The sequence below is a fragment of the Aythya ferina genome (genome assembly GCF_964211825.1).
Source record: "Aythya ferina genome assembly, chromosome: 1".
NCBI lineage: Eukaryota > Metazoa > Chordata > Aves > Anseriformes > Anatidae > Aythya > Aythya ferina.
Genome location: NC_140296.1, coordinates 31380075 through 31405952, shown reverse-complemented (window position 1 = coordinate 31405952; position 25878 = coordinate 31380075). Strand labels below are relative to the sequence as shown.

The window sequence follows — 25878 nt, the reverse complement described above, 5'->3', positions numbered from 1 at the left end:
GGCAAAGCACAGCGCCGCGCCCAACCGCCCCTCCTCAGCGCGGCGCGTACCACCAGCGGTGAGGCGGGGGGAGCTCCACTTCCACTTTAGGTATGAGCATCCTCACGGTAATCTCAGCTATAAAGCCGAGACCTCAGCCTCTTTTAGCAGGATCTGCAGTCTACGCGAGGCCGGCCACGAAGCGGGACGAGGAGGTGAAGGGCGAGACTCCATCTCACCGCTCCCCCCCCCCCCAAGCCGCTGTGGTACCGCCCGCCCCGCTCCCCGCCAAGGGGGCCCCTCCCCCTGTCAGGGCAGAGTGACGCGAGGCAGAGCTTCGCCTTCCAGTTAGTTTGTCCCTCCGGGCGGCCCGTAGCGTGCCGCCACTGCCGCCATTATGGAGGGAGCCGGGGCCTCCTCGGAGGCCCTGCGCTATGCCGAGTACACCGGGGCCGCTACGGGTGCCGGCAAGGGCCAAGCCGAGCCAGAGCGGGGGCTGGTGAGCAGGCAAGGGGGGGGGGGGGGGGGGCACGACAAGGACAAGGCTCTGCCCGCACCGGGGGCTTGGGCTTCACTTTTATTAAATGTCTGTAAATACACGCTGGTGTCCGTGCGTCTGCCTCTGCGAGTTTACTTTTTAATGCCAGTTTTACACCATATTTCTCTCTATATGATGTATAGGTTCTGTAACCTGACTATTCCTTGTCACAGCAGTGTAGGAGTATAGTGTCAGCAGCGTTTTGTCGTGGTCTCGGTGTGTCCCGGGTTATGTGGAAGGGTTTTACATTACCAGGCTCTGGGCTGTCACAGCTTTCTCCTTGGAGTTTGTTCTTCAGACAGGCCTTTTGGTGGAGAAAGCGGTATTTTCGTTATTTTCAGTTTTCAAGTGTTTCTTTTGGGGCTGCGGTCTTTGTGCTGCTGTCACGGGGATTTGTGGGATTAACGCTTGGGTTTTAGTGGGAGCTGGAGAGGGATCCTCTAACTGCGTGGAAGGTAAGGATCTTAAGCTGACGTTACAGGAGAAGAAGTGGGAAGTATTTCTGAGTGGGCTTTGGTGTAGTCTAAAACATGTCCCAGCATTCAGCCAGCTTGGTAGGAACCAAAGGGACCAGCTGTGGTGTTCACACATTCAGGTTCAGAGACTACAAACAATAGCAACTCTAAATGAAAATCCATGCAGTACCGTGGTCAGAGTCTTGAAGACAAAAAAAAGGAAGAAAGCTCGCCCTGGAGTTTCCAGGTGCTAAGATATGTTTTTACATTTAACTATAATTGATAACCCATACTTTTTGAGGAATAGCATAGGTAAAGACACGTCATTTCTGTGATAGTTAGAGGCTACTGTTCATTAAAAGATGGGAATATCACAGAATCACAGAATTGTCTAGGTTGGAAGAGACCTCAACATCGAGTCCAACCTCTGACCAATATAAATTAATTAAAATGGCTTCATCTCTAACTAATGTTTGCTCAGTCACGACTAGATTCACCCTAAAACGCTTCTTCATGAAGCTCATTTTTAACTTGTCAATGTCTTATAAAACACATTTCCAACCATATTTGTTGTGAACTGTTAACAAATGGTTGGCAATGGAGGCTAATTTGTAGTTTGACCAGAACCTATGTCATGGCCTCATGCAAGCAGTGGAAGAGACAGGGTACGTGCTTGTTGGATTCCTAACTAAGGAATTCAGGAGGTCAAGTTGTATATAATTAAATGCAAAGGTGTTGAAAGACAAAAAAATTATATATATATTTTCTTTACTCAATTCAAAGTTGTATCAAGATCAACTATAGCATTGTACATCTATTCCTTACAACATCCAGGGTTAACAATGTCTTGTGGCAGTTTCACACTGATGGCTACATAAACTCCATCACACTGCGCTGTCACTTCCCCCTCCTCAAATGAACAGGGGGAGAAAATATGATGAAAAAGAGCTTAAGGCTTGAGATAAGGGCAAGCAGATCACTCGCCAATTCCCATCACAGGCAAAACAGATTCAACATAGGGAGATTAATATAATTTATTCCCTATTACTGACAGATTAGAACAGTGAGAAACTAAAAGCAAACTAAAAACACCTTCCCCTTCCCTCCTTCCTGTGCACCCTCTCCGACCTCGTTGTTAATTAAAATACTGAACAGGACCATTCCCAGGACAGACCCCTGAGGGACACTGCTTGTCACTGGTCTCCACCTGGACATGGAGCCGTTGGCCACCACTCTCTGGGTGCAACCTTCAAGGCAATTCCTTCTGCACTGAATGGTCCACCCATCAAATCCATCTCTCTCCAATTTAGAGATCAGGATGTCACGTGGGACAGTGTCAAAAGGCCTTACAGAAGTCCAGGTGGATGACATTGATGAACACTCCATCACAGAAGCCACCAGGTTGGTCAGGCACAATTTGCTCTTGGTGAGGCCGTGCTGGCTGTCTCGGATCCCCTCTTTGTCCTCTTATGGGTGCCTTGACATTGCTTCCAGGAGTATCTGTTCTGTGATCTTTCCAGGCATGGAGATGAGGCTCACAGGTCTGTAGTTCCCCAGGTCTTCCTTTCTACCCTTTTTAAAAATGGGAGTGACGTTTCCCTTTTTCCAGTCACCAGGGACTTCACCTGACTACAAGGATTTTCCAAATATGATGTAGAGAGGCTTGGCAGCTCAATCAGCCCATTCCCTCAGGCCCCTGGGATGCATGGCATTGAGCCCCACAGACTTGTACCTGTTCAGTTTCACCAGGTGGTCTCCAACCTGCTCTTTGCTTGCAGTGGCAGCCACTTTGCTCCCCCAGCCACACCTTGCCCAGAGGTTCAGGGACTCGAGAGATGTGGGAAGCCTGACTGGCAGCAAAGACTGAGGCCAACAAGTTGCTGAGTACCTCAGCCTTCTCCATGTCTGTCATTACCAGTTCTCATTTATCAGAGGGGGCACACTCTCTTTGGCCTTTCTTTTCTGGTCAATGTACTGAGAGAATCTCTCCTTATTATTTTTTGCATTCCTCATCAAGCTCAGTTCCATCCGTGCCTTGGCTTTCCTGCCCCCATCCCTGCACACCCAGACACCATCCCTGTGCTCTTCCCAGGCCACATGTCCCTGCTTCCCCTCCCTGTGCATTTCTTTCCTGTGCCTCAGTCTGACCAGCAGGTCCTGCCTCACCCATCCTGGTGTCTGCCCTCCCTGCCCACTTTCTTACACAGGAGACGGAAAGTTCTTGTCCTGTAAGGAAAACATCCTTGAAGAGCTGCCAGCTCTGCTCAGCTCCTTTGTCCCTTAGGACAGTATTTATCCACTAGGTCTTTAAACAGCTGGAAGTTTGCTTTTTGGAAGTTCAGAGTCCTGCTTTTGCTCTTCACCAGGCTTGTATTCCCCAAGACCACAAAAAGACCATGCAGGACATGGTCACTGCAGCCCAGACTGCCTCCAGTCTAAACCTCTTTAATAAGCTCACCCCCACTGGTGAGCACCAGGCCCAGTGACTCTTCTCCTCGGCTTGGGTTGTCTCATACCTGGACCACGAAGTTATCCTCAACACACTCTGGGAGTCTCCTGGGTTGTTCACAGCCTGCTGTGGGGCTTCCCCGGCTCACAGCCAGGTGGTTGAAGTCCCCCATTCAAGCATCTTCTTTTTAAACAGAAAAGAGAAAAAATGTTGTAAAATAGATGATAAAAAAATGACATGAAAATTGGGTGAGTATGGAGAGGAGTATCCAGCTGAAATTACTTTTAATTTACTATAGGAAAAGAAATTAAATTTCATAGGAAGGTAAGAGTGGATGCAAGGCATTAGGTTATGAAATCAAGTCTGTTGCAAATAGTTTATGATATAATCCCAACGTATCCGGCTCCATATAGAGCTGATTAGGTGCTTTGCGCTGAAACAGGCTTCTAATAAGCTGTAGCTACTCTTCTGAGGCGTAGAAGAAACCTTCTACCTTCCATGCCAAATACAATCATTTATTTCAGGCATTTTTATTTATTCTGAATATTAAACAATATTCAGAAATATTTTTGTATACTTGGTTAGTATACTTGTGAATCCTATTTCTTAGCAGCATGCAGCTGTTTAAAGAGAAAAAAGGACTAATAAACTGCTGCCCAGCCCATCAGAAAAAATTATTATTTTTCTCTGTGCTTTTTATTCCATTAGACTGTAGCTTTCTGTGGCCCAAAAAAGAATACAGCTCTTGCTGTGTATTTGAAAGCTGATTGTGGGAAAAGCAAAATATTTTTCATTTAACCAAGAAAGGTGTTTTCACTGATGGCAGTAGAAGAACCAGAGAATAAAATCCAAACCCTGTTTAAGCAGGTATGTTTTGACATTTGTGAAGTCGGTTCTGGTAGCCTGTAGTCAGATGTAATAGTATAATCCTGAAATTTTAAAAGCATACATTTGCAATTCTCTTTATGTTTGTTAGTTTAACTTTTTTTCTACTATTTTTCTTTCTATGGAAGGAAAAGCTGTAATGGTAGGAGTCACAGAAGTTACCCTTTTTGAGCACAGTTAAGTTAGCAGGGCGCTGTGGATTAGGAATTTGCAGAATGGTAACTTACTCTTCCCAGTTTCTTCTAAAAATTAAGGTTTCGGGAAAATTACAAATTAAAAAATTAGGCCATATCTCTATGCTAACAGCATATAATGTATACCTCCACATATATACTGTATGTTAGTTAATATGCCTTATCCTTTTTTGTTTGCCAAATGCTCTGGTAAGTCAGGTATTGCAGTTGCCTTTCTAATGTGTGTATTTCCTAATACATAATTCTCAAAAAATAATAAAAAACCAGGTTTTGCAGATTTAGCAAAACTTTGTTTTATTGTCTGTATCGAAGAGAGTTTGTTACAGAAAACTGAACTACATAGTAAAATTAAAATACTGAGATCAGCAGAATAGCACAGAGTTGATGACTAACCTTTGGGAGCTGATTCATTGAATCAAGAAAGGGACAGATTTTACTTTTTAATCTTTTAGTTCTTTATTTTTCCCTCTTGGATCTTAAAAGAATGCTTTCGTATAAAAACCCACATATTCTAAATTTCTTAAACTTGTTTATTTTTTGGGGAAAAAAAAAAAAAGCCAATTCTGTCATAGTTAAAAGTCCTGTTTTGTTTTGTTTTTCAGCCTTTGCATCTGAAATAGCAGGCATTTTCAAGCGGTGTGATCTGAAGTGGTCATGGTGCTAGTTGTCTTAGCATGCCATAAATAAGCTGATCCCTTCCGCAGTGAGAATGAATTGTTTCCTTTAATATTGACAAGAAAAGAATGCATTTAATTAAAGCTTTGCACTCATTATAAGAATAAAATTTTGTGCTCTGTGTTTCAAAGCACCAGAGTAGCCTTGATTTATTCTTCTAAATAATCATCTGAGTTAAGTGGGCATGGAAAAGGAATCTGAAGCAGACTGGACTTAAAGGATTTACTGGTTAGTACTTGAAGTTACCTCTGATTTTATGAGAGAGGCTGTGACAGTAAAAGATGAACCGTGCAATCTTTCTTCCATTGATTTAAATTCAGTTTTTAAACCAATGTTTCTCAACTTTTTGGGTAGCTGTACCTCACCTGTAAAAGTGGGCAATCTTTCATGCCTCTCTGGCTTGATCTTCCCATACCTTTTAGCTACTTTTCTGGCTGGTCTTCAGATTCCTGCCGATCTTCCTTACAGTTTTTAACCTAGAGCTGCTGGCACACTTATTTATTTTTTTTCACTTTTTTATTTTAAATCTGCTTTCCACTAGCTTTCCAGTAACTGAGAGTGCTTTCCACTGAGATTGCAATAATATACACCAGTGGATGTGACTGACTCTATCAAAGGCCATCAGGGATCTCTGCCCTGTGTTCCCAAACCACTCTGCAAAAACACTTAAGCAACGTCTGTGCTGAGCTGACATGGTCCAGGGTTTATTTATTAGCCTGGTTTCTGCTCTGCCTTAACCTGCGAGGAGGTGTCCTTACCAGTGTACCTTGCTGTAAATTGCTGACATAAGCCACCTTGTTGGTGGCAAAGCAAGTATAACTTAATTTTGACAAGCACAGGCTAATAAATATATTTTTTTTTCCCAATATGATCTATTTCACACATTGTTGGGCTCTTAATTGGCTGTAACCACTTAGTGAAAGATTCTCGCTGTCACTCTGAATGAGTTCAGGAAAGTATGTACTGCATATAAATCCATGATCACAGAGCACAGAATAATATAGGATTTCTATAGGGTTTTGATATTTCCAGAAATGTGGCAGCTGCTGTTTGATCTCTAAACAGAGATCACAAGAATTTAGTGGAAGTTTTTTGTGTATTGAGAGCCTGGGAAAACCGATTTGTGAGAAGAAATGAAACGAATTTGAGTTTAGCGAGGAGATGAACTGTGTGCTTCACCGTTTTATTTCATCTACCATTTAAGGCAGCATACTTAGATTTTTTTCATGGTCTGAAGATGAAGGGAAATTTTGTGCAACTGAAAGGAACAACAGACATTAAACTACTACGTTATTTTTACATGCTTATCGTTCAGAAATGATTGGTAATATCAAGACTTGAGGCTACACTGAAATGGAGAGTTAGACAAATAAAATGGGATAGACGGGTGGATTTTAAGCACTTTTGTTCAAAACTCCCCCAGCCTTAACTTTGGAGCTCCAGCTGGGTTCTAGCCGCTGATAATCCAATTCTAGAAGGCTTTAAAAGCTGTATTTCCTAACTCTTCTCCTTCTCTGTCTAGAAATAAGATTTACTACAAAGAATTTTAGCCCCGGGGGTCTTAGTAGTGAAGGCTACATGGTTCCAGATCCTGTTACTGGGACACTAATGTTGAAAATTGGGCTTCCAGTCCTGCTCTCAGCTTTGTTGGTAGAAATCTTATAAACCAGTTTTTGGATAAATGCAGAAGTAATAGGAGCAGAAAGGCATACACAGAAGAGTCAATCTGGTGATAAAAGCATTTTCATTGTACTTATGTTTTGAATTCCAACTAAACAGGCTTAATCTGATTTCTGGCATAAACTTCAAGGCATTATTAAACTATCATAAAACAGGTAATGCCACAGATAACATCATTTCGTTTTTTTCAAAAGTTAAACATAGGCTTTTCAGATGTGGATAGATACCCTGACACACCAGACGTGTGCTTGTGATGCTCATTACCCTTCCTGGGTTCTGGAAAAGGTTGAGGAGTCAGTCCCTTCTTCAAGGTTTACCAAGTATTGTGTAGCAGCTTCTTGTTCAATATCCTTTATAGGATGCTTGACTTTCTTCAAACACTGTGTAGAAAAGCATACACACCTTATTTGAGGTCTTTGAGTTAGGAAAAGGTAGGAGTTGCTAGTGAATCAGATGGTCAAGTCTTGTGGTGAGTTTGGTTCCAAGAGTCCAGTTAGACTTGAAGCAAAGTTAAGCTGAAAATGAAAACTGTCGTAAGTCTCTTTACAAATATTTTTACTTTAAGTTCAGACAGTGGTCAACAGTAAATAATGAGATGTCCAGGCTCTATGTGTTGACTGTGGGGCTTCCATGAGTCACAGAGTGAGAGATGTAAGACATTAATATTTGTGGCTACAGCTGTGGGATGCAACTTTTTTTTTTTTTTTTTTTGGTAATAAACTAATACCTTCTGTTATGGCAAACATGATTTCAGACTGTGTAGAACTAGTCTGCACAAGAAAAAATCAGGTAATCCTGTGCAGCATCTGCCTTATGTTTTTATTATTGCATATAGAAGCTGTTAGTGTTTATTCACTGATATGCTAATGGATAGTTGCAAGTTAAACCTGAAGCATTGGGTTTGTGGGGCTGAAGTATAAAACCTGATGTAGCCTGTGGAATACAGAACCTTCTTTTATATTTCATATAAATTATATATGGCAGGCATAAGAAATACTTGCTGTTAAAGATGCCTGTATTTCAAATTGAATTTGCAGTTTATTTTGTTTCCTGTTTTTTCTGCTTTAGGCCAGATCTATGATAGCAGTCGGACTTGGCATTGCAACCGTTGCATTTGCAGGTAAGCTGAATTTCTAGCAGGCTGTGGAACTGCTACCTGTCTGCTACTGTTTCCAAACAGGTTAATGGAGTTTTTATGAATATTTATTTTGGGAAGTGGAGGTTGCCTGAGAGTGTTATGGAGAATCGTGTCCAGTTGTAGCTCCTGTCCCTTCAAAATTCCCTGATACTTTTTCCAAAATTCTCTTTGAAAAAGTCGCTGCTAGAAAAACATATTTTATGGGCAGCAGTGAAAAGGTTCTGCATATTCTCTGTCTGCAAATGTAATGTAAAATGATGACATTATACATGCGCACACACAGGAGGATATTGCAAGGAAGAGGTTCTTTAGTACAAAAGTGCGCAGCAGGACCTTGTGGTGTGAAGGTGATGCTACACAAATTCAAATAGAGGAAAATAAAAGGCTTTAGTGGCTACAATGGTTTATCAGATTAAACTGTTTCTATAATAGCGTGTTTGTTACCTGAACTATTTGTATTTAGACTATGTATTTCTGAAAAATATATTCTAGTGTGAATATGGGCCATGGGCTTAGCGTGATTTGCATGCTGGTTTATTCATGTAGGATGACTGGTCTGTTCTGGTGTTGAAATACACAAGTTAATATCCATTACTTCCAGGATGTAAAATCAGCCATGCTCAGACATGTGCAAATGCGTACACCAAGAATAGATGCACATAGATGAACAAGTTACACTAAAATTCAGCTGGTGTTTTGTGGGTACAGCTGTTTTATTTTAATTAGGGGAAGGAAAGTCAGGATCTTTGGTGATGTACAGCTGTTAAGTTGGTTGTTATATGTGCTTCTGTAGAAGCAGAAGAGGGGTACTTTTAGAATGTCTTTTGCTGGTTGAGCAGAAGTAGTAGTGACAGCTAGCAATGAAGTGGTAACAGTAAGCTTTAAGAAGAAGGTGAGGTAGTATGTTATTTGTACATGACAGCATTTCAGCAATGATACTCCAACAGTGGTTTTAACTTCGATGTTAGTGCAGCTACAGACTTTAAATTGTTAAAATAACCTATGGAGACTTCCTGTATTTTAAGAATGAAAGCAAGATGTTATGAGAGTAAAGCAGAGACACGTCTGATACAATGCTTTTCCATTGTGTATAATAGTATGTTATGTTGCTAATGAATAATTAATCAAAACACAAATTGAGGGAAGGGGACCTACAGGGAAAACCTGCCAGTAATGCAATACAAATTTTGATTCTTTAGTTGGTAGACCCTCTTCGTGCTTCAGAGAATACAGCCTGATTTAGTGCCTTTCTTAGCTCTAGATGCTCACTGCCATTTGGGAGTTGAACGGCTATGAATCCTAAAAGGCCTTCTCTTTTTAACAAAATAAAAAATGCAGTGCTTACAATATGTGATTAAGCATACAACATCAGATCAAGAAACACATAGTATATAGATTTGTTTGGAAAACATAACCTTTGAGCAGTATTTAATAAATAATGTTTATTGAAAGCTAATGTTTCATATTTCGCTTTTTCTTAAAGTTCACAAGGTAGATAACTTCATTTGTTATATTGAAATGCATTTAAATCTATTTATTTTGTGTGCAAGCACAAAGGATCTTTGCCACCTGCAACTGGGTTTCTATATTCAGTGTATTAAAATTCTCCTGCCCCCACTCCCAGTATAAAGACCGAAAAATGTAAACCACTGCATGGGACATCATGGGACTTCTGCTGGGCAGGATCTAGAACCAGCTGGTGAGGAAATATCTTGAAAAACAGCAAAATGCAACAGTGCTGTACAGCAAGTAAACGAAATGAAAAGACTAACAATGAAGAATGACTTTGATTTATTTATTTTTTCCAATTAAAATTCTTCTGTAAGCTGTGGAGCAGATGTCAGAGGCTATTTATTTGTGTACGTGTGGATGTTGATTATAAGTTCATCTAACTTCAATCTTTTCCAGGCCGTTATGCATTTCACCTTTGGAAGCCATTGGAGCAAACAATTACAGAGACAGTAAGGAAGATTTCAACTTCTGTAAGTTTAGAGGTTACTTCATACTAGCTAAATCATTTTTTAAATTCTAAGTATTTAGAAAGGAGCCATTTTATGTTTGAAAATGGTAAGTGCCAGATAGATTATTTTTTTCTCCCCCGGGTAAGGGTGCTTCTTACTCTGTATGGTCTAGCATTTTATTTAGTATATTTTAAGTCTCTGTAAATAGAACTGTATCAAAAAATGTTTGTGAGATTTCATAAGCATTTCTAATTTTCCTGGTGACATTCTGTTTTTCAGAAGTTTTTACTTATAAGTCTTAAAAGAAATTGTTGAATTGGGCTGTAGGAAGATAGCTAAATCCTAGCAATTACAAAGCAATGACCTGCAGTTTCATTTTAAGAAGCTAAAAAGGAACAAATTCAGTCATTTTTCTTACAGATAAACTTCCAGGAAAGGTTGCCAAAGAGATGGAGGAGCTTGTTTTCTTTCGTTGCAACTCACGTGTGAACAAGAAAACAAGGTCCTCTATCTCTTTGCACATGAATTGTCTTTTTTGTTGTTGTTGTTCCCCAGCTATAACATTTGAGCTCTTAACTAAGATCCTGTTTTCTTTATTCCTCCACTTGTTTTAAAATAAAATAATCAAGAAGACAAATCAAAAGGTAGGCTGTTGTGAGAGCAGCAAATACAAGAAATATTCCAGAGCACTTTCTTTTTGGCTTTGATGACTACACTGTCCTCTGGTAAATAAATAAATATCACAGAATCACAGAATTTTCTAGGTTGGAAGAGACCTCAAGGTCATCGAGTCCAACCTCCAACGTTCCATTCCAGTTTGTTTAAAGTAATTCCTACCGAGGTAGGTGACTGCTTATAGCAAATGATTCTTTCAAAGTTCAGTCTGTGAACACTTGTTCACAGATGGAAGTTGATAATTCCACCATTCGCCTTTTGGTGTGAGTGAATATTTATTGCAGATGGTTATTTTCTGAAAAAACAAAAACAAAAACAAAAAACAGGCAGGATTTTTGAAAAGTGTTCCTTAACGTTGCATGTATTTGTGAGGCCAGTTGCAACGTGGAGCTTATCTTCTGTATACTGCATGCCAAGACTGGGCAGAAGCTAGGGGCCAAATCTGTTTGCCTTCTCTACTTTGTGTTGATGTGCTGAAGGTGCAGGGATGATCAGTGCAAGCTTCCAGGGGAAGGAAAGACTCAAAACATGGGCTGTCCTCTTAGGGCAGTTCCACACTTGTTCCTAATTGTGATGTGTATCGGCCAGAAATGGTGTGCCAGGATCAATTTTTGCTCTCTGTCCCTCTATTGCATTGCTGTTGTGAGACCAACACCAATTTCATTTTTCCTTTCTAAAGTCATTTTTGGAGAGATTCCCATGTTGCCTGCCAAAACGGCAGAGGGGACTTTAGGTACTCTGAATTAAATTGCTTTCATGTGAAGCAGATAGAGTGTGACTAGAACTAGCAAGCAGTAAGGACGTGGATTCAGAGTAAGGAGTGTTTCTGTCTTCATCCTCCTTCTCCAGAAGTTTTAGTCCAGCACTTCATCTATCCACTTGTAGCTACAGACTAGGGAATCTAAATTCAGACATTTGCATGCAAGAATGCAGGCGGTGACTTTTTAATACATTGAAATATGACATGCTACTGCACAGAGAGGTGTCTGTTCCTAGGAAACTGTACCCCTCAGAACCAGTAAGTTGGCTGAGCCTGGCTCACCAGAGGTCTATTTCATTTTTACCTTAATGACTTCCACAGTCCTGCAGAATTCACCAAAAACCCAGAGTGCCTTCTGAATTCCCTGTGTTCCTGGAGTTGAGTCCTGTTTCTGCCTTCACATCCTGCCTTAAAGCCCAGAGTTATACGTTGGTCTCTAGTAGGGTGCTTCTCTTCTATTGCTAATAATAAAAATAGAGGTTTTCAGTATAACATGAGATCTGCTGGATACACTAAAACTCTTCTGGTTTACCATTAACTGCATGTGGTTTTTAACTGTATACTTGTGAGGGTAATGGCATTTTTTTTCTACAATCATAGTCCAAATTTAAGTCCCTTGTCTAATTCCAAAGCAAAGGTTATCTGTTCTCCATTACTCTGCAGGTACAACTTTATTGGATTGTTTATTTTCTGAGTTTTTTTTTTTTCCCCTTAACAATCATTTCCTATTTGTAATTTGTCTGTAAAACAATAGAAAGAGAAAATACTACATACAAAGATTCTAGGTAAGTGTTTGTTGCCCAAACTTCTTATTTTAGTTGCTTCAGAAGATGTCATTTTGGGGAATTTGAAGCTGCTGAATATAATCTATGGGTTAGGACTTTCATCATGTCTCTTTACAGCATATTGCTCTCTAAACTGTGCTGACAATGGAAATCAAGCAGTTAGTACTTCTGCCTGTGTTTGCTGGAAAAAGCACCTGGAATTCATTTTGTGTCTAGGCTTAGTGCTACTTGCTGGTTTCCTGTGGTGTTTAGAGGCACCTAACTTGGTCACTGTGTTTTTCAGTGGTTACTCTAGCTTTCTAGAACCAGACCCTGTCCCTCATAGCCTTTGTTTTTGGGGGAAGAGTGTGAAGCAGCTGCCTGTTGAAATGCTAGCTGGTTCTTTCTGTAAGCCCTTACTCTTCTTCTCTCCACGTTTGCAGTTACTGTTTTTTTTCCTGTTTGCAACAGAAATTGCAGCTCTTGTTAGCTGTAGTTGCAGTGTTATCCTTTCTTCCTGCTCGCTAATAAATTACTTACGTGAGGTCAAGTTGAGCAGTTACGAAGTGATCATTTAAAATGCCTGCTTGTTGGATCTTGAGTGTCTGACACTATTTACTTACCTAAATAACTAACGTGTGGAATCAACAATTCCACTCATCTTCTAGCCAGAAGGAGCAAGTAAAAGCAAGTAAAAAGTGTTACATTTTATTCTGAATTCCTACCTCTTGTTTAGCTTTAACTTATCACAATTAAGCATATAGACTTTTTAAGTATAAAGAGTAAATGCTGTTATAATTTATCACTGAAATTTTCTACTGTCTTTTTTCAGGGGAAGACGACGTAAGAGGGAACATTTTTATTTCTTCTCTATAACAAGTCCCTCACAATGAAATACTTTTTTTATAAATTTATTTATTTTTAGCTTGAACCTTATTTTGCTACTGTTATCACCAGTGCCAGTGACACTGTTTTGTTTCTCTGGGTAGTGTCTTGGATCTATTGCAAATACAAGGTTCTTGGTGCTATGTAGTCATTTCTTTTTTCTTCCTCAGAAAGACCTTAATGCTATTAATCATAATATTAATATTTTCTTATTAAATAAAAAATATTTCAAGAGCACTACTTTTCCTTTTTTAATCAATGATATTTAATATTCAACTATAGGAACGGCAATTCTAGGCAAATCTGTTAAAATCCTCAAATTCCTGAATCCTGAAAATTGTGTTCCAGAAAACACTGGTCCCTTCTACAACACCTCATAGGCAATTTTGCACTCAGTTTCCCTTATTTGATCAATTTCTGCTCAGATGTATTGAGTTCTGAATTCAGAATTAAGAGCAGCAACCATTCATCTTGTCTTTCACTGAAAATAAAGCTTCCAGAGACTAATAAAATTTGCAGCCCATTTTATATTAATCTCTATGATGATCTCAGCAAATTTTAGGTTACTTTATAAACACAGCTTCTAAATAGCACATGCACACAGTGTTTATTACCTTTTTCTGTGGGGGACTGTGTTGGTGGTGGACCAACACACAAAGTTATCAGAAAAAAACACTGCCTCATATAATTCGATGTGATGTCTGGTTTCAGTTATGGAGTTTTGAATATCATTTATCTTACATGGAAATAGTCATTATGCTTTCTCTGTGCTATTCCAGGAAAAGTGTCTTGAAGATGTCACAGTCCAAATGAATTGGATTTTGTGAAAAATTACAAGAGTGAATGCATGTTTGCAGAATAAGTCCAGCCATCTTCTATTTCACCCTCAACCATTAATAGCATTTGTTTAGTAAGCGGAATTTGCTTATATAAGTTGCTAAACAGTAATAATATGCAAGGAAGTAAAGTAAATTAAATGGAAGTTCGCCAGCCCCTCTCCAATAGGATGAAGAAACGGAGAGCTCATTTTAGTGATTCTTCCAGTACAAAATTTTTCTGCAATAGCCAGAGTTAATAAATAATAAAGTGTCTGGAGCTGTCTACACATCAGAAAGTTCTCATAACAGAAAAATATCTGAGAATTTTTTCATTCGCTGCAGTCATTACTTAGAAAAGAAAGATTTTTTTCTTAGTTTTAATTTGAATAGCATGGAAAAATTGTTTAATTTGGGAACGAGAAGTTTGCCAAGATATTTCCAAAAATGAATAGTTCATGTTTTTTCCCCATATTCTAACCAAGAGGAACAGTGGCTTCAATGCCTAATTTCCTTTTGCTTTACATTCTGTTTAGGTTCAATATTTTAATTTAAGAAAATGATTATTCTTGCCCTGTGCTTCATTTCTGAGAAGAAAATGCTTTTTCTTGATGCCCACTTGCACACGCTGTTTTTGAAGGTTCCTATTTGTTTATGTGCCAAAGGACATAGACAACAGAATTTCTTTTTTGATTTTTCTTGGAAGTGAACCAAATCAAGGCTTCCTGAGGTTAGAACAGTGTCAAGGAAAAGTGCTTTAAAAACATGAAAAAGTATTTCTGAATTTAAGCCTATAGCCATCTTTCTCCTTATTCCCTGATTTCAAATGAGCTATTTTAGATGAAATCTACCAAGAACAGAGAGGAGCTTTATTAGAGAGAATTCAAATATTGCTTTTCTGTACATGAATCAGTGTCCAATTGTATTCGAGCTGTATGCTAGGGTTGAAGAATTAACCTTTTCAGAAATCCATCTGTATTTAAGTTTCTTTGGAAGAAGTTCTGGAAAATATTTCACAGGGCATTAAAGCGTGCTTTTTTCTTTTCTCTTGGCTGTAGTAATTCCTCGATGTCTTTGCAATTTTCTGGGCAGTTTTACCTCTTCAAGGATGTTACCTGGTGGCCATTAAATCATTAGAATAATTTCCTCTTGGACTGGAGAAGCCATTTGTGTTCTCTGTGTATTATGTAGTGTAACCTCTAATGTTGCTGTGCACCATGACAGACCTGCTTTGTGTTATCCTATAGCTGTAGCAGTGGTTCCTCAACAGATTTTTGTTGTAGGCATGACATGTCTGCAATTGCTTTGGTTTTGGTAACTGTTACGGTGGTGCTAATTTCATGTATGTTTTGAGTGGGGTGGGAAGAAGAAAAGTAAGTTTTGCTACAGATCGTAGCAGCACAAAAAAAGTTGACCAAAAAAACCCCCACAACACATATATCTTTTCTGTGGCTGTGTGAAACTTCCTGGCTCCACGAGGGAATTGCTGCCTTCAGAGACATTCTGTACCGGTAGCAATAGGTGATTATTTCTGAACCATGCTTTTGGGTGAATGTTGTTCCTAACCTTAATTAAAGGCTTTATTTAGATATCATAGACAGAGCCTTACAAATGCTTTAATGCATTTGAAATTACTTGAGAGAGAGTATGTATAAATGTAAGGCATAATTCTCGCCGGATATGAATGGATATATTTAGTGTAGCTAGTGAGGAAAGTGTTTTATTAAGGGCCAGGCACACGTTTACTTGGGGGTAAAAGGAACGTTTAAAAATAATCTCAGCTCTCAGGCCAGTCTTCCCTTTGATAGCAGCAAAAGAAGCTTATTTTTCCCTAGTTGATAGGTTTTTGCACTGAGGAAAAAAAAAACCTTCAGTCTTGTTGAGTGCAGATTCAATTGGCACTGCGTGCCAATTCCCAAAGGCAGGCTGTCTTGGAGCTATGTCTGTTGCCTCTGGGACTGTTATTTGTATAGCAGTGGGCTATCCCTAATTCTTCTATAAGAACCATTTGCATTGAGGAAATCATTGCTAACCATCCTTGCGGTTCAGTTACTGTTTAAAAATTTATTTTAAAATGTATTTACAGTTGACAAGTATACTTTCAACCTATTCCCTATGACAATTAATTGTTGCAATGATTTACTCACATCTCTCTCTCTTCTTTATTATTTTTTTCTTTATTTTTTTCTTATTTTTGTCTTAAAACAGTGGCTAAAGTTGCACATACCAGTGAGTTTTTAATGAAAAACTAACCCCAAATCCTGTTTCTAATCTTCATCAGTCATCAATGTCTAGGGAAGGATGTAAAGGCAAAACCTGTCTAGGGTTTCCCCATGTACTCTGCCTTTCCAGTGTTCTCCAGCACAGTGATTTCCTGAAATAGAACTTGAAGTTTTATGCTAAACCTGTTCTCTTTTTTTTGTTGTTGTTGTTATCATTTTTGTTTCCAGGGTTCCTTCAAAGAATTCTTTGATATTTTTTTTTAAGTAACAGTGGTTCATATAGAAAAAAAAATGACTCTTCATCAGTTTATTATATTTATCATTCCCATCATTTTATTATAGCTTATACCTACTTTCTTTGTAGAAATATGTGGAATTCAGAGTGATCGTCCATAATTCTTTGGATACCAGAATGTCGTCACTCTTGCCATTTTCCATTTCAGTGCAACCAGTGCTATTCTAAACAACTTTCCTCCTTTCCCTTCCCTGCTTCCCCAAACGCAGGCAGTGTACCACTTTATACTAGCATGTACTTTGATTCTGGGCTGTTTTGCCTGAAGGCAGGATTTTAATGGTTGTAGCTATTAATATCTTCTATTAGTAGTAGAAGATTGTAAAAACACAGATAGCTATTTTTAAGTTGGCTTTTGTATGTGTTAACACCCAGGAGAAGTCCTTTCATATTATCTGGTTTCTACTCGTTCCATGCCTTCAAAATAAATTATAGATGAATGTTAAGCTGTGACTGGGGTCAAATAAATAGGATTTAGGTCCTGGCACCTTGTATATGAAACTAATTATTGCTTGTTTTGCCTTTTTTCTTCTTAGAGTCTTTCATCCTACTATAAAGGAGGATTTGAACAGAAAATGAGTAGGCGAGAAGCAAGTCTTATTTTAGGTGTAAGGTAGGTGTGTTGCATTAATGTGTTTTTGTTTGGTGAGTATTGAATAAAGAAAATGCATATTGCAAGAATGTGGAATACTCTGGCCAAGTTCCTTTTTTTTTTTTTTTTTTAAAGACATCTAATGGCTTAAACCATTCTAATATTCTGCTTAAGCTGGAAAGCAAGCAACAAAATAGTAATGGAACATGCCACTTATGTTTGGCTTGAAGGTATGGCAACATACTGCATTGGAGAATTACTGCTCTTAAAATATCAGAATAGCACATACTGCGCTAATTAGTGTGATCACATGGCTTGGTTTCCAATAAAAACCCTGATATGAGCAATATTGTAGATTATATTGATAAACAAGGAAAACAAATCAATTTTGCTCATTTTTTTGTCATTATTTTTTTTTCTTCTCCCTACTATTCAATTTGTATGGATTAAGACTTACAGCATACTCCAAACAAAAAATACATTGAGAGACTTGTCATTTAAAGTGGGTATAGCAAGTCATTTCCAGGCTGAGGAATCAATGGATTTTCAAGTGGATTTTTTTTTTTTTTTCAGAAACATGGATGGCCAATGATAGCACGTGCTTTAGCATTTTCTATAAAGCAAATGGTGGGTTTAAGGGCCCTCCAGATGAGAGGCACAGATCTGACCTTTAGGTAGTAGCTATCCTATTTCTGGTTTAGATAGTTCTGAATTTTAAGATCAGGAAAAATAAAGAAGATGGTATTAATTATCTCCAGAAGAAATTATTTCAGGTGGTGAAAATTGAGACTTAAAATCTTGTTGGTGTGCTATTTGTGTTTACTTGTAACATAATGGAAATTATGGAGATGTAGCATTCATTTCAAGAATTTGTAAAATAAAAAATTACATTTGAAATATTTTGTGCTTGAACACTGAACAGGAGATTTATATGAATGCTATTCAGAAATAGTTCCTTTGACCTTTATGTTTGATAATGTATTTACATTTTCACTTATTTTATAAGGGCAGATTCGGTCATGTTGCAGAGTAGCACACTGCAGCTCATTAAAGTCTGTTTACAGTGGTAATGCTTAGTCTGAACACTGCTCATGTACATGCCTGAAGTTTCTTCACGTCTGAAGTCAGTCCCTTGTTAATTTTTTATTTTAATAGCGTGAGTCTGCACAGGGAACAGTGACACTGCTTGATGTGTTTGGGCTCAGGTTTGCAAATACCATTCTTAATCAGATATAAGGAATGTTCTTAATGTTTAAAGAACTGACCCTTTAATTGTGTAGCTGCATGGCTAATGCCATTATAGGAAGCTTTCACATTGTTTGAAAACACCTTCATAGACCAGTTTTAACTCAGTTTACTATATTACATGTATAAAGGTGCCATTTAAAAAAAAAAAAAAAAAGTGTGTTTTAATGTATTATGGAAACTGCCAACCTATGCATAAACTAGATTTTGTCTGGGCATTGATCTTATTTTTGTAGTTTTTGTCTTCTGTGTCTTCACTTCCAACTCACGTTAAATTTGGGAGCAGAGACTTTGTTCATTATTTTAAGTGCTCAGCATGTATGTGGGCACACTGTAAATAAAGAGGCATGATAAAGGTGAACATACAATGGCAGCTTTTACATTTCAAATACATACTCTTTACACATTCCAGACATTATACTTCAATAGCCATTTTCTAAGATTGCAAGGTTTTTGACAGAAACATGTATGTGCATTGTATATATTTAAACTATGTAAAACGTATCCAAAGCTACAGAGTACTGTACTAAAAATACCAACTATTTTCAAGTTTTATTGTTATGAAGCAGCACCGATTACTGAAATTCAGTACAACATGGCAATAATTTTTAACAGCTATATACCCTCTAGGAGGAACTGCTGGTGGGAGAGATGGGGAAATGTCTGAGATGAGATAGAAAGTGAAAATGTTAGGAGTGTTATCCAAACATTAGATTTGCCAGTATAAAATAATTTTGCCTATGGATGTCTTAAGTATAATGGCTTACTGCTATCACATCCCTGCTGCTGATTTTCTGAAGTCAGAAAATGTCTTATGAAAACTGTAAGTTAAAATTCTAGATAAAAATGAACAAAATTATCTGTATTATACCATTTCTTCCACAGAATGAGATGCAAAATATTTCTTTCCAAAGAAAGTGTTTGTTAATGTACAAATTGAATTATAATAATTATGCATTAGTTGAAGATATTTGTTGTGATTTTTAAAACATGAATGGTTTAACCTTTAAAAAAAAAAAAGCTGTTACATAAATGAGCATACTCTACACAAACAATTTAGTGTATTTAAGGTTTGGTTGTCACGATTCCTGTTTTTTTTCTCTTGTGTTTTATTTTCCATTAAAAACACAGGTATATTGTATGACTGTAAGGTCATTCAAGTTGGGAGAGACCTCAGGAGGTCTCTAGTCCTCTCTGTTGCTCAAAACAAGGTTGCTCAGCTCTTTACCCAGAGGATCTTCAAAGATGCTCTGGACAACCTGTGTCACTGTTGGGCTGCCCTGGTTGAGCAGAAAGTATCGTGTCCAGTCGAAACCTCTCATCTCGCTTTTTGCCGATTTTCTCTCACCCTCCCACCATGAGTCCCTGTGGGGGGCCTGGACCCGTACTCTTCCCTATCTCTGTGTAGGAACTGAGGTGCTGCTTCTTCCAGGCTGAACAAGCCCTGTTCCCTCAGCCCCTTCTCACAAGGCAAATGCTCCAGCCCCTGAGCAAGGTGGGTCCTTTCCTGAACCTGCTGTGGTTGCTCCACGTCTGCTCTGTGCAGGGGTGCAGCATCTGGATGTGACGGAATCATAGAAACACGTGTTGGAAACGACCTACAAGATCATCTAGTCCAACTGTCCTCCTCTGACCAATGCTACCCACTAAGCTACTAAAATGTATCTCGTAGCACCTCATCCAAACGCTTCTTGAATGCCACAAGGGATGGTGACTCCACCACCTCCCTGGGCAACCCGTTCCAGTGCCTGACTGCGCTTTCTGAGCAGATATGTCTCCTCATATCCAACCTAAACCTCCTCTGGCACAACTTGAGGCCATTCCCTCTAGTCCTGTCACTGGTTATCTGTGGGAAGAGGCCGACCGCCAGCTCCCCACCCCTTCCTTTCAGGTAGCTGCAGAGAGCAATGAGGTCTCCCCTGAGCCTCCTCTTCTCCAGACTAAACAACCCCAGCTCCCTCAGCCACTCCTCATACAACTTGTGCTCCAGGCTCTTCACCAGCTTTGTAGCCCTTCTCTGGACATGGTCCAGGGCCTTGATGACCTTCTTGTACTGAGGGGCCCAAAACCAGAGCTGAGTATAGGGTGACGATCACCTCCCTACTCCTGCTGGCTACACTATTTCCGAAGCCTTCTTGAATGCTTCATGTGCTTGGCTGAGTAGGTGGGAACAGCTGCTTCTGGCAACCAAGTGACCACGCTACTGTCCACGCAGCCAGGAGGCTGCTGTCCTCCTTTGCTTCTGGCTCATGACCTTGTTGTCCTCCAGGTGTTGTCCTTTCAGCATAGCTTCTTCCCACCCCGGCTGTGTGCTGCCCGTAGTGCTGTGAGGAGCTCATCCTCACCAGGTGCCAGGCTCTGCATCTGTGCCCTTGCTGAATTGCATGAGGGGTTCCTGGTAGCCCCTTCCTGCAGCCTATCTATGGCCCCTGAAGGTCAGCCCTGCCCTTAAAAGTGTTCCCAGTGTTCCTGGGGTTAGACTTTCCAGCCGGAGAAAGTCAGTGAGGTTAGGAGATGGTGTTTGGTCGACTCAGGTGGTGAGGTTGTACCAGTTCAACGAAAATGAGATTTGTGACGTTTTTTTTTCTCTCTGATGGCAATTAGTCCTTTACGTATAAGTCTTCATAGCCAGATAAGGCGATGTCAAATTTCATTAGTTTATGAGATACAAACACCATATTTTCAGTTGCTTGTTAGAACAAAACTGTGTGATTTTCCATAATATGCAGCAGCAACTTTTCCAGTTAGCCATGTGAATTTCTAAAAGTGCTATATCAACTTCCCTTTATACTATTATGATATAAAACTATTATTACAATATTAAGCAACAGATGCACAAATAAAAATATGGGCATCTTATTTTTAGCTATCTGATAATAAATCATTTTTGTAGTTCCAAGCGCTTCACCCTCTGGTTAATTCTTACTTTCTGGATTACTTTGTTCCACTGAAATGTTCTTTTCTTACACAGTTCTGTGAACTATTTTTGTAACGTATACTAATTTCCCTGTAACAGAGTAATAATTTGAGGTTGTTTACCTCGGGAGCGTAGTTAGGCTGATACCTTGCGTTCAGACTGTATCTACAAAAAGATTAATTGAATCATCACTGATTAAGAAGCTACCTGAAGTGGAAAATATTGCTTCGTTTCTGCATGCTAACAAATTACGAAAAACTAAACCATTTAAACTGTCCTTTTGCATACCAGAGTCTACGGTGCCGGCATACTGCATCCGTAAGTGGTTATTTGTCTGGCAAGGTACATATTTAATTTAGTTGAAGTACATATTTTATGTATCTGTCATTGAAGGAAACAACATTATGTAGCTCTTGTAAATCAACATGTCCCTAAATGCAACGAATTGAACAGCTTTGCAAAAATAAAAAATACTTTTTTTTACCAGGCTCCAACAGAGAGTATTTATAGCAACTATAAAAATATTTACAGTAGAAAAAATATGATAATATTTAATATTTGTTGTTTTGTCATTGGTCATATAAATACCTCTTTTCTAGGAGGAAAAAATATTTTTTTTCTGCAACTGATGATAAGAATACCAACTAGATACACCTAAAGCTGCTTTTTTTTCCCCCTGAATTATGTATTTTAAATCACTGTGGGTATATTGGGTTAAAAAGAAAAAAAGAAAAAAGGATGAAGGATGTTTGTATGTGTCAAATGTCAAATACACAGGCTCTTTTTATAAATGTCCTTCTCTTGCATGTCTTTTGTTAATATTGCTTCCTCAAAGATGCAATTTTATGTTTCGTCCACAAGATGGTGAAAATCTCAAGTTTTAATTATTTTTGAAGCCAGTATAAAGTGTTAATTTATAGCCTGAATGCAGTGGCATTTATAGTAAGCACTTCAATTTATTTTTGCAGTCCATCTGCTGGCAAGGCCAAAATCAGAACAGCCCATAGGAGAATCATGATTTTGAATCATCCTGATAAAGGTAAGTAATTCTTCTTTCTTTTTCTTTTTCCTTTTTTAATCAAAGCTGGAAAGGAAGAGGCTTAAATGAGATCTCTTCAGTTTACTGATTGTATTAACAACCACACTGTATGAAGTTTATTTATAGACTTAAGCTTCTGTGCATTTTATCTCAGATAAACTAGACTGATTTCCAGACTTTATGAACTACATCTTTAGTAAGTTGCTCAGCTTTCTTTAAGGTTTTCTAGTCTTGTGCTGTTTCAGATAAAATTATGAGCTTGTGTACCAGTGCTCCACACTGGTTTACAAGAAGAAAAAAAAAAAAAAAAAAAAAAACAACCCTTCTGCAAAATAAGAAAAAATGAGCTACAACATTTTTATATTAAACTCCTGTTCCTGTTTTGAAATGGAATGGACCAGTCACGTGTACAAAAGTAACTTGCTGTGGGGAAATGTTCTGCAGGCACTAAGTATATCATTTTTGAATTTCAGACTTCCTTGAATTCACTTGGAAAATACGTAAAGCTGGGCACTGTTGCTTTACTGGCCAGGTTTTTAATGTAAATTTATCTTACAGAAAGGCTATTATTATAACTTTAACTACACTACAGCTGGTTGAGAAAGAAAGCCCATATGTTCATTGCTGTTTCGACTTTAAAATAACAGATGGTGAAGAGTTGCACTGTATTTCAGAAGTCAAAAGGGGAAATCAGAGGTGTTTTTTTTTTTTTATATCTTTTTGACAGAATTACAGGGATCCCTGCCTGTACCCCATTTTAAGAAAATGGGAAAAATAACTGACCACTGACCATGTGAAGCATTCAGTCAATGCTTTTCTTTAATGTCTTCATCCCTCAATTTAATTCTGAAGTTGTCCTGCTTATTCGATGTCACGCTTTCATTTTTTACACTTTTTTTTTTGTAATGTACAAGCTGCATAAATATAATTTCTTTTCTAGTTAATCTTTTGCATTTTTAATACATCATGATGGTCAAAGGCCTCTTAACTGCTAGAGTACCCAGGAGGTCAAAAAATTTTAATAATAAGTTTCAAAGTTTTATTGTAGCAGTATTCAGAGACTTGAGCCAGAACCATGAATCTCCATGCGGGTGATGAGTAGCCCTAAGGAGGCAGTTCCCGTTACGAAGATCATACATTTTAACCGATGGCTCTTAGAGCTGTAATGCACCTGCAGCTGGGCACAATGCAGGTTTCGATGGATGTAGTAAGGCCTCCTGTGCGCTATTAGGATGGAGCATTTTCACAGTAGGAGCACCAGTTGAAGGGATTTTTGCCTCCTTGCTGCCCCTGCAGCTCTTCTGGCATGGCCAAAAAGAAAAACGTTGTCTAATGTCTTCAGCTGCAGAGCTAAGGCCTGGAGTGATTTTGAACGTATGGCATCACAAAGAGATTTGTTTGTGCATGTATGTATCTTGATTTCTTCTGGCTCTGGTAGCACAGATGTGCTTTTAAAAATAATATCCAGCATTAGAGTGTTATTCCAAAATAATGTTTTACCAGCTGGAGTTGTTTGAAGAAAGGGCAGTAAATACAGATTTTAAAAGTTGCATGTTATCTGAGACTCAAAACGTTGAAGAGAACATGATTAGAAATAAGTAAGAAATATATAGAAGTTTGCATAATAACATCCCCAGTGAGCAGTACTGAAATAGTTGCTTATTAACCTTTACTTAGTTCAGTTTAAAAGTGTTTTTATGTTTATATATTGTATGTTATTTTTTATAAGTTAATAATTTTATGAAAGAATACTTGCTGAAAGAAACAGAGGAAGAGATAAGTCTTTTGGACTTGCCTTAATTATAAACAAACACTTAGGCAATCATGAGATTGAATTTTCTCTCATTGGAGGGCTACAAAATTAATATGGCACTCAAGGATGTAAATGTAGTGAAAACACTTCTAGCAGATTGGAATTTAAGATCCTGCACTGTAGATATGTAGTAAACCAAAGACAAAGATAAAAGGCAAAGTTAAAAATTATTTTGGATACCTTGTTTATTGCAGTTTATAGCCTTTACTATTTTATCTTCTTGTCTACTCTTTGAAAGAAGCAATACGCAACCAATGTAGCAAATCCTGGGTAGAAAGACAATTCTTTTATTATTATTATTTTTAGTTTTAGTTTTTATATTTCAATTCTCTACCCTTCCCTGCCTCACTTTGCTCAAATGTGTTTTAGCTATTTGGACTACATTCAAACAAAACCAAAATGTGAACAAGAGACTTGAACTCCATTATTTTTTCCACTTGTTTTATTAGGCCATGAACTGACTTTATAATGATCTGGATTGCTGCAGGAATGGCTTTTTTTGTTGTTTTGTTTACACATGTTTACTGCTACTTCTTCTCTGTTTCTTCTGTCGCTGTCTTTTATGATGAATGAAAAATTATGATTGAACAGATGCCTGGGAAAAGGCTGTTCAATGTGCTGAATAGTACTGCTGGAATCATATTTTTACATTAAAAAAAAATAATATAGGTGTATTCTAGTAAATCGTAAGTTACTGATACAGACCTTGTAATGCTGTTTTCAGTGACTGTAGGCAGATGGTTGGCACTCAGGGGGAGAGTAAAAAAACAAACACAAAAAGACTGCTGAACTGTAATCAAATTGTTAGATGGAGCGTAAAGCAATGACAGTGTTCAGGACTAGAAGTTAGAAGGCGTACCATGTTTAAATAGCTTTAATGTGACAGTTTCTGCCTGGTAATTCTGGGCATCTAGAATAGCAGAGGCTTGGTGTGTGTGTGTATGTGCACATGCTTAATGATTTTGTCAAAATTATTTATAAAATTTTGCCTCTTAGTTTTTGGGGTGGGTTGGCATAATAGCTATTAGCTTTAGATGAATGTTTGAGACAGCTGACCTTGCATACATTTGCAGCAAAACTGTACTGCAAGTCTAAATCACACCAGTGTGAAATGATTTTAGATTTCAGACTTCTTTCCGAGACAAATTGTTTAGCTTTATTCTTCAGTGACTTCAGTTTTGATTACATTCTTCATGTTCCCTTATCAATTAGTTTTCTTCATATCAGAGTCATTTTTTTAATCAGTTTTATGAGAAGGATCTACTTAGGAAGGGGAGCTAATAGAAGCAAGTAATAAGGGGATTCTGTAAGTGAAGCAGCTGATACTGATGTGTAAATGGTAACCCTTTACCTTTTTTCTTCTCAGGTGGATCACCTTACTTAGCAACAAAAATAAATGAAGCAAAAGACTTGCTGGAATCCAGTGCCAAAAATTGAAATCCCAAGCCTTGCATCAAAGGAGATCCAAAAAAAAAAAAAAAAAGAAAAAGAAAATCAACTTTTACATGTCTTTCTGTGGAAGATTCAATAGATTCATTGTGCGCAGCTACAAGTACATCTACTTGTTCTGCATGGTTTCTTAACACTGTACTGAATGTTTATATTTATTGTCAGAATTAAAGGTATAAGACTATTTAAAAGCAAACAATTCTATTGCAGTTATGTTTAAGATTTAGTGTATTTTTTACTGAATTATGATACATTACAAGCTTTGAAAATTCTCTTAATGTGTTTTTCTTCTGAAGCAGTTACTTATACGAAACTCTTGGACCTTCGTAAAATTGAAAAAGGTCTTAAATATAGACTTTTCCTTCATTGTTGAAGACAACTGTTGTGAGAAAATCCATGACAGTGTGTTTGGTCAGTGGAAGCGTGGCAGACTCCATATGGCAAGTTTTCATAATT

At 38.2% G+C, this 25878-nt stretch overlaps 1 protein-coding gene across 1 annotated transcript; it reads left to right on the top strand.

Annotated features, from left to right (window-relative positions):
* The first annotated feature begins 295 nt into the window (after positions 1-295).
* Positions 296-25618, top strand: DNAJC15 (DnaJ heat shock protein family (Hsp40) member C15). The gene is made up of 6 exons (XM_084530321.1): positions 296-478; positions 7924-7975; positions 9902-9975; positions 16904-16980; positions 22090-22160; positions 25340-25618. The coding sequence occupies exons 1-6, from the start codon at positions 377-379 to the stop codon at positions 25408-25410; spliced, it is 447 nt and encodes a 148-aa protein (XP_084386447.1). The 5' UTR covers positions 296-376; the 3' UTR covers positions 25411-25618.
* The last annotated feature ends 260 nt before the right edge of the window (positions 25619-25878 follow it).

What these genes read in the sequence shown, in the direction of transcription:
- DNAJC15 (XM_084530321.1), top strand. Translation starts at nt 377, where the DNA reads ATGGAGGGAGCCGGGGCCTCCTCGGAGGCCCTGCGCTATGCCGAGTAC. An exon ending in TGCAACCGTTGCATTTGCAG is followed by an intron (nt 7,976 to 9,901) that starts GTAAGCTGAATT and finishes AATCTTTTCCAG; the next exon opens with GCCGTTATGCATTTCACCTT. An exon ending in TAAGGAAGATTTCAACTTCT is followed by an intron (nt 9,976 to 16,903) that starts GTAAGTTTAGAG and finishes TTTTCTTCTTAG; the next exon opens with AGTCTTTCATCCTACTATAA.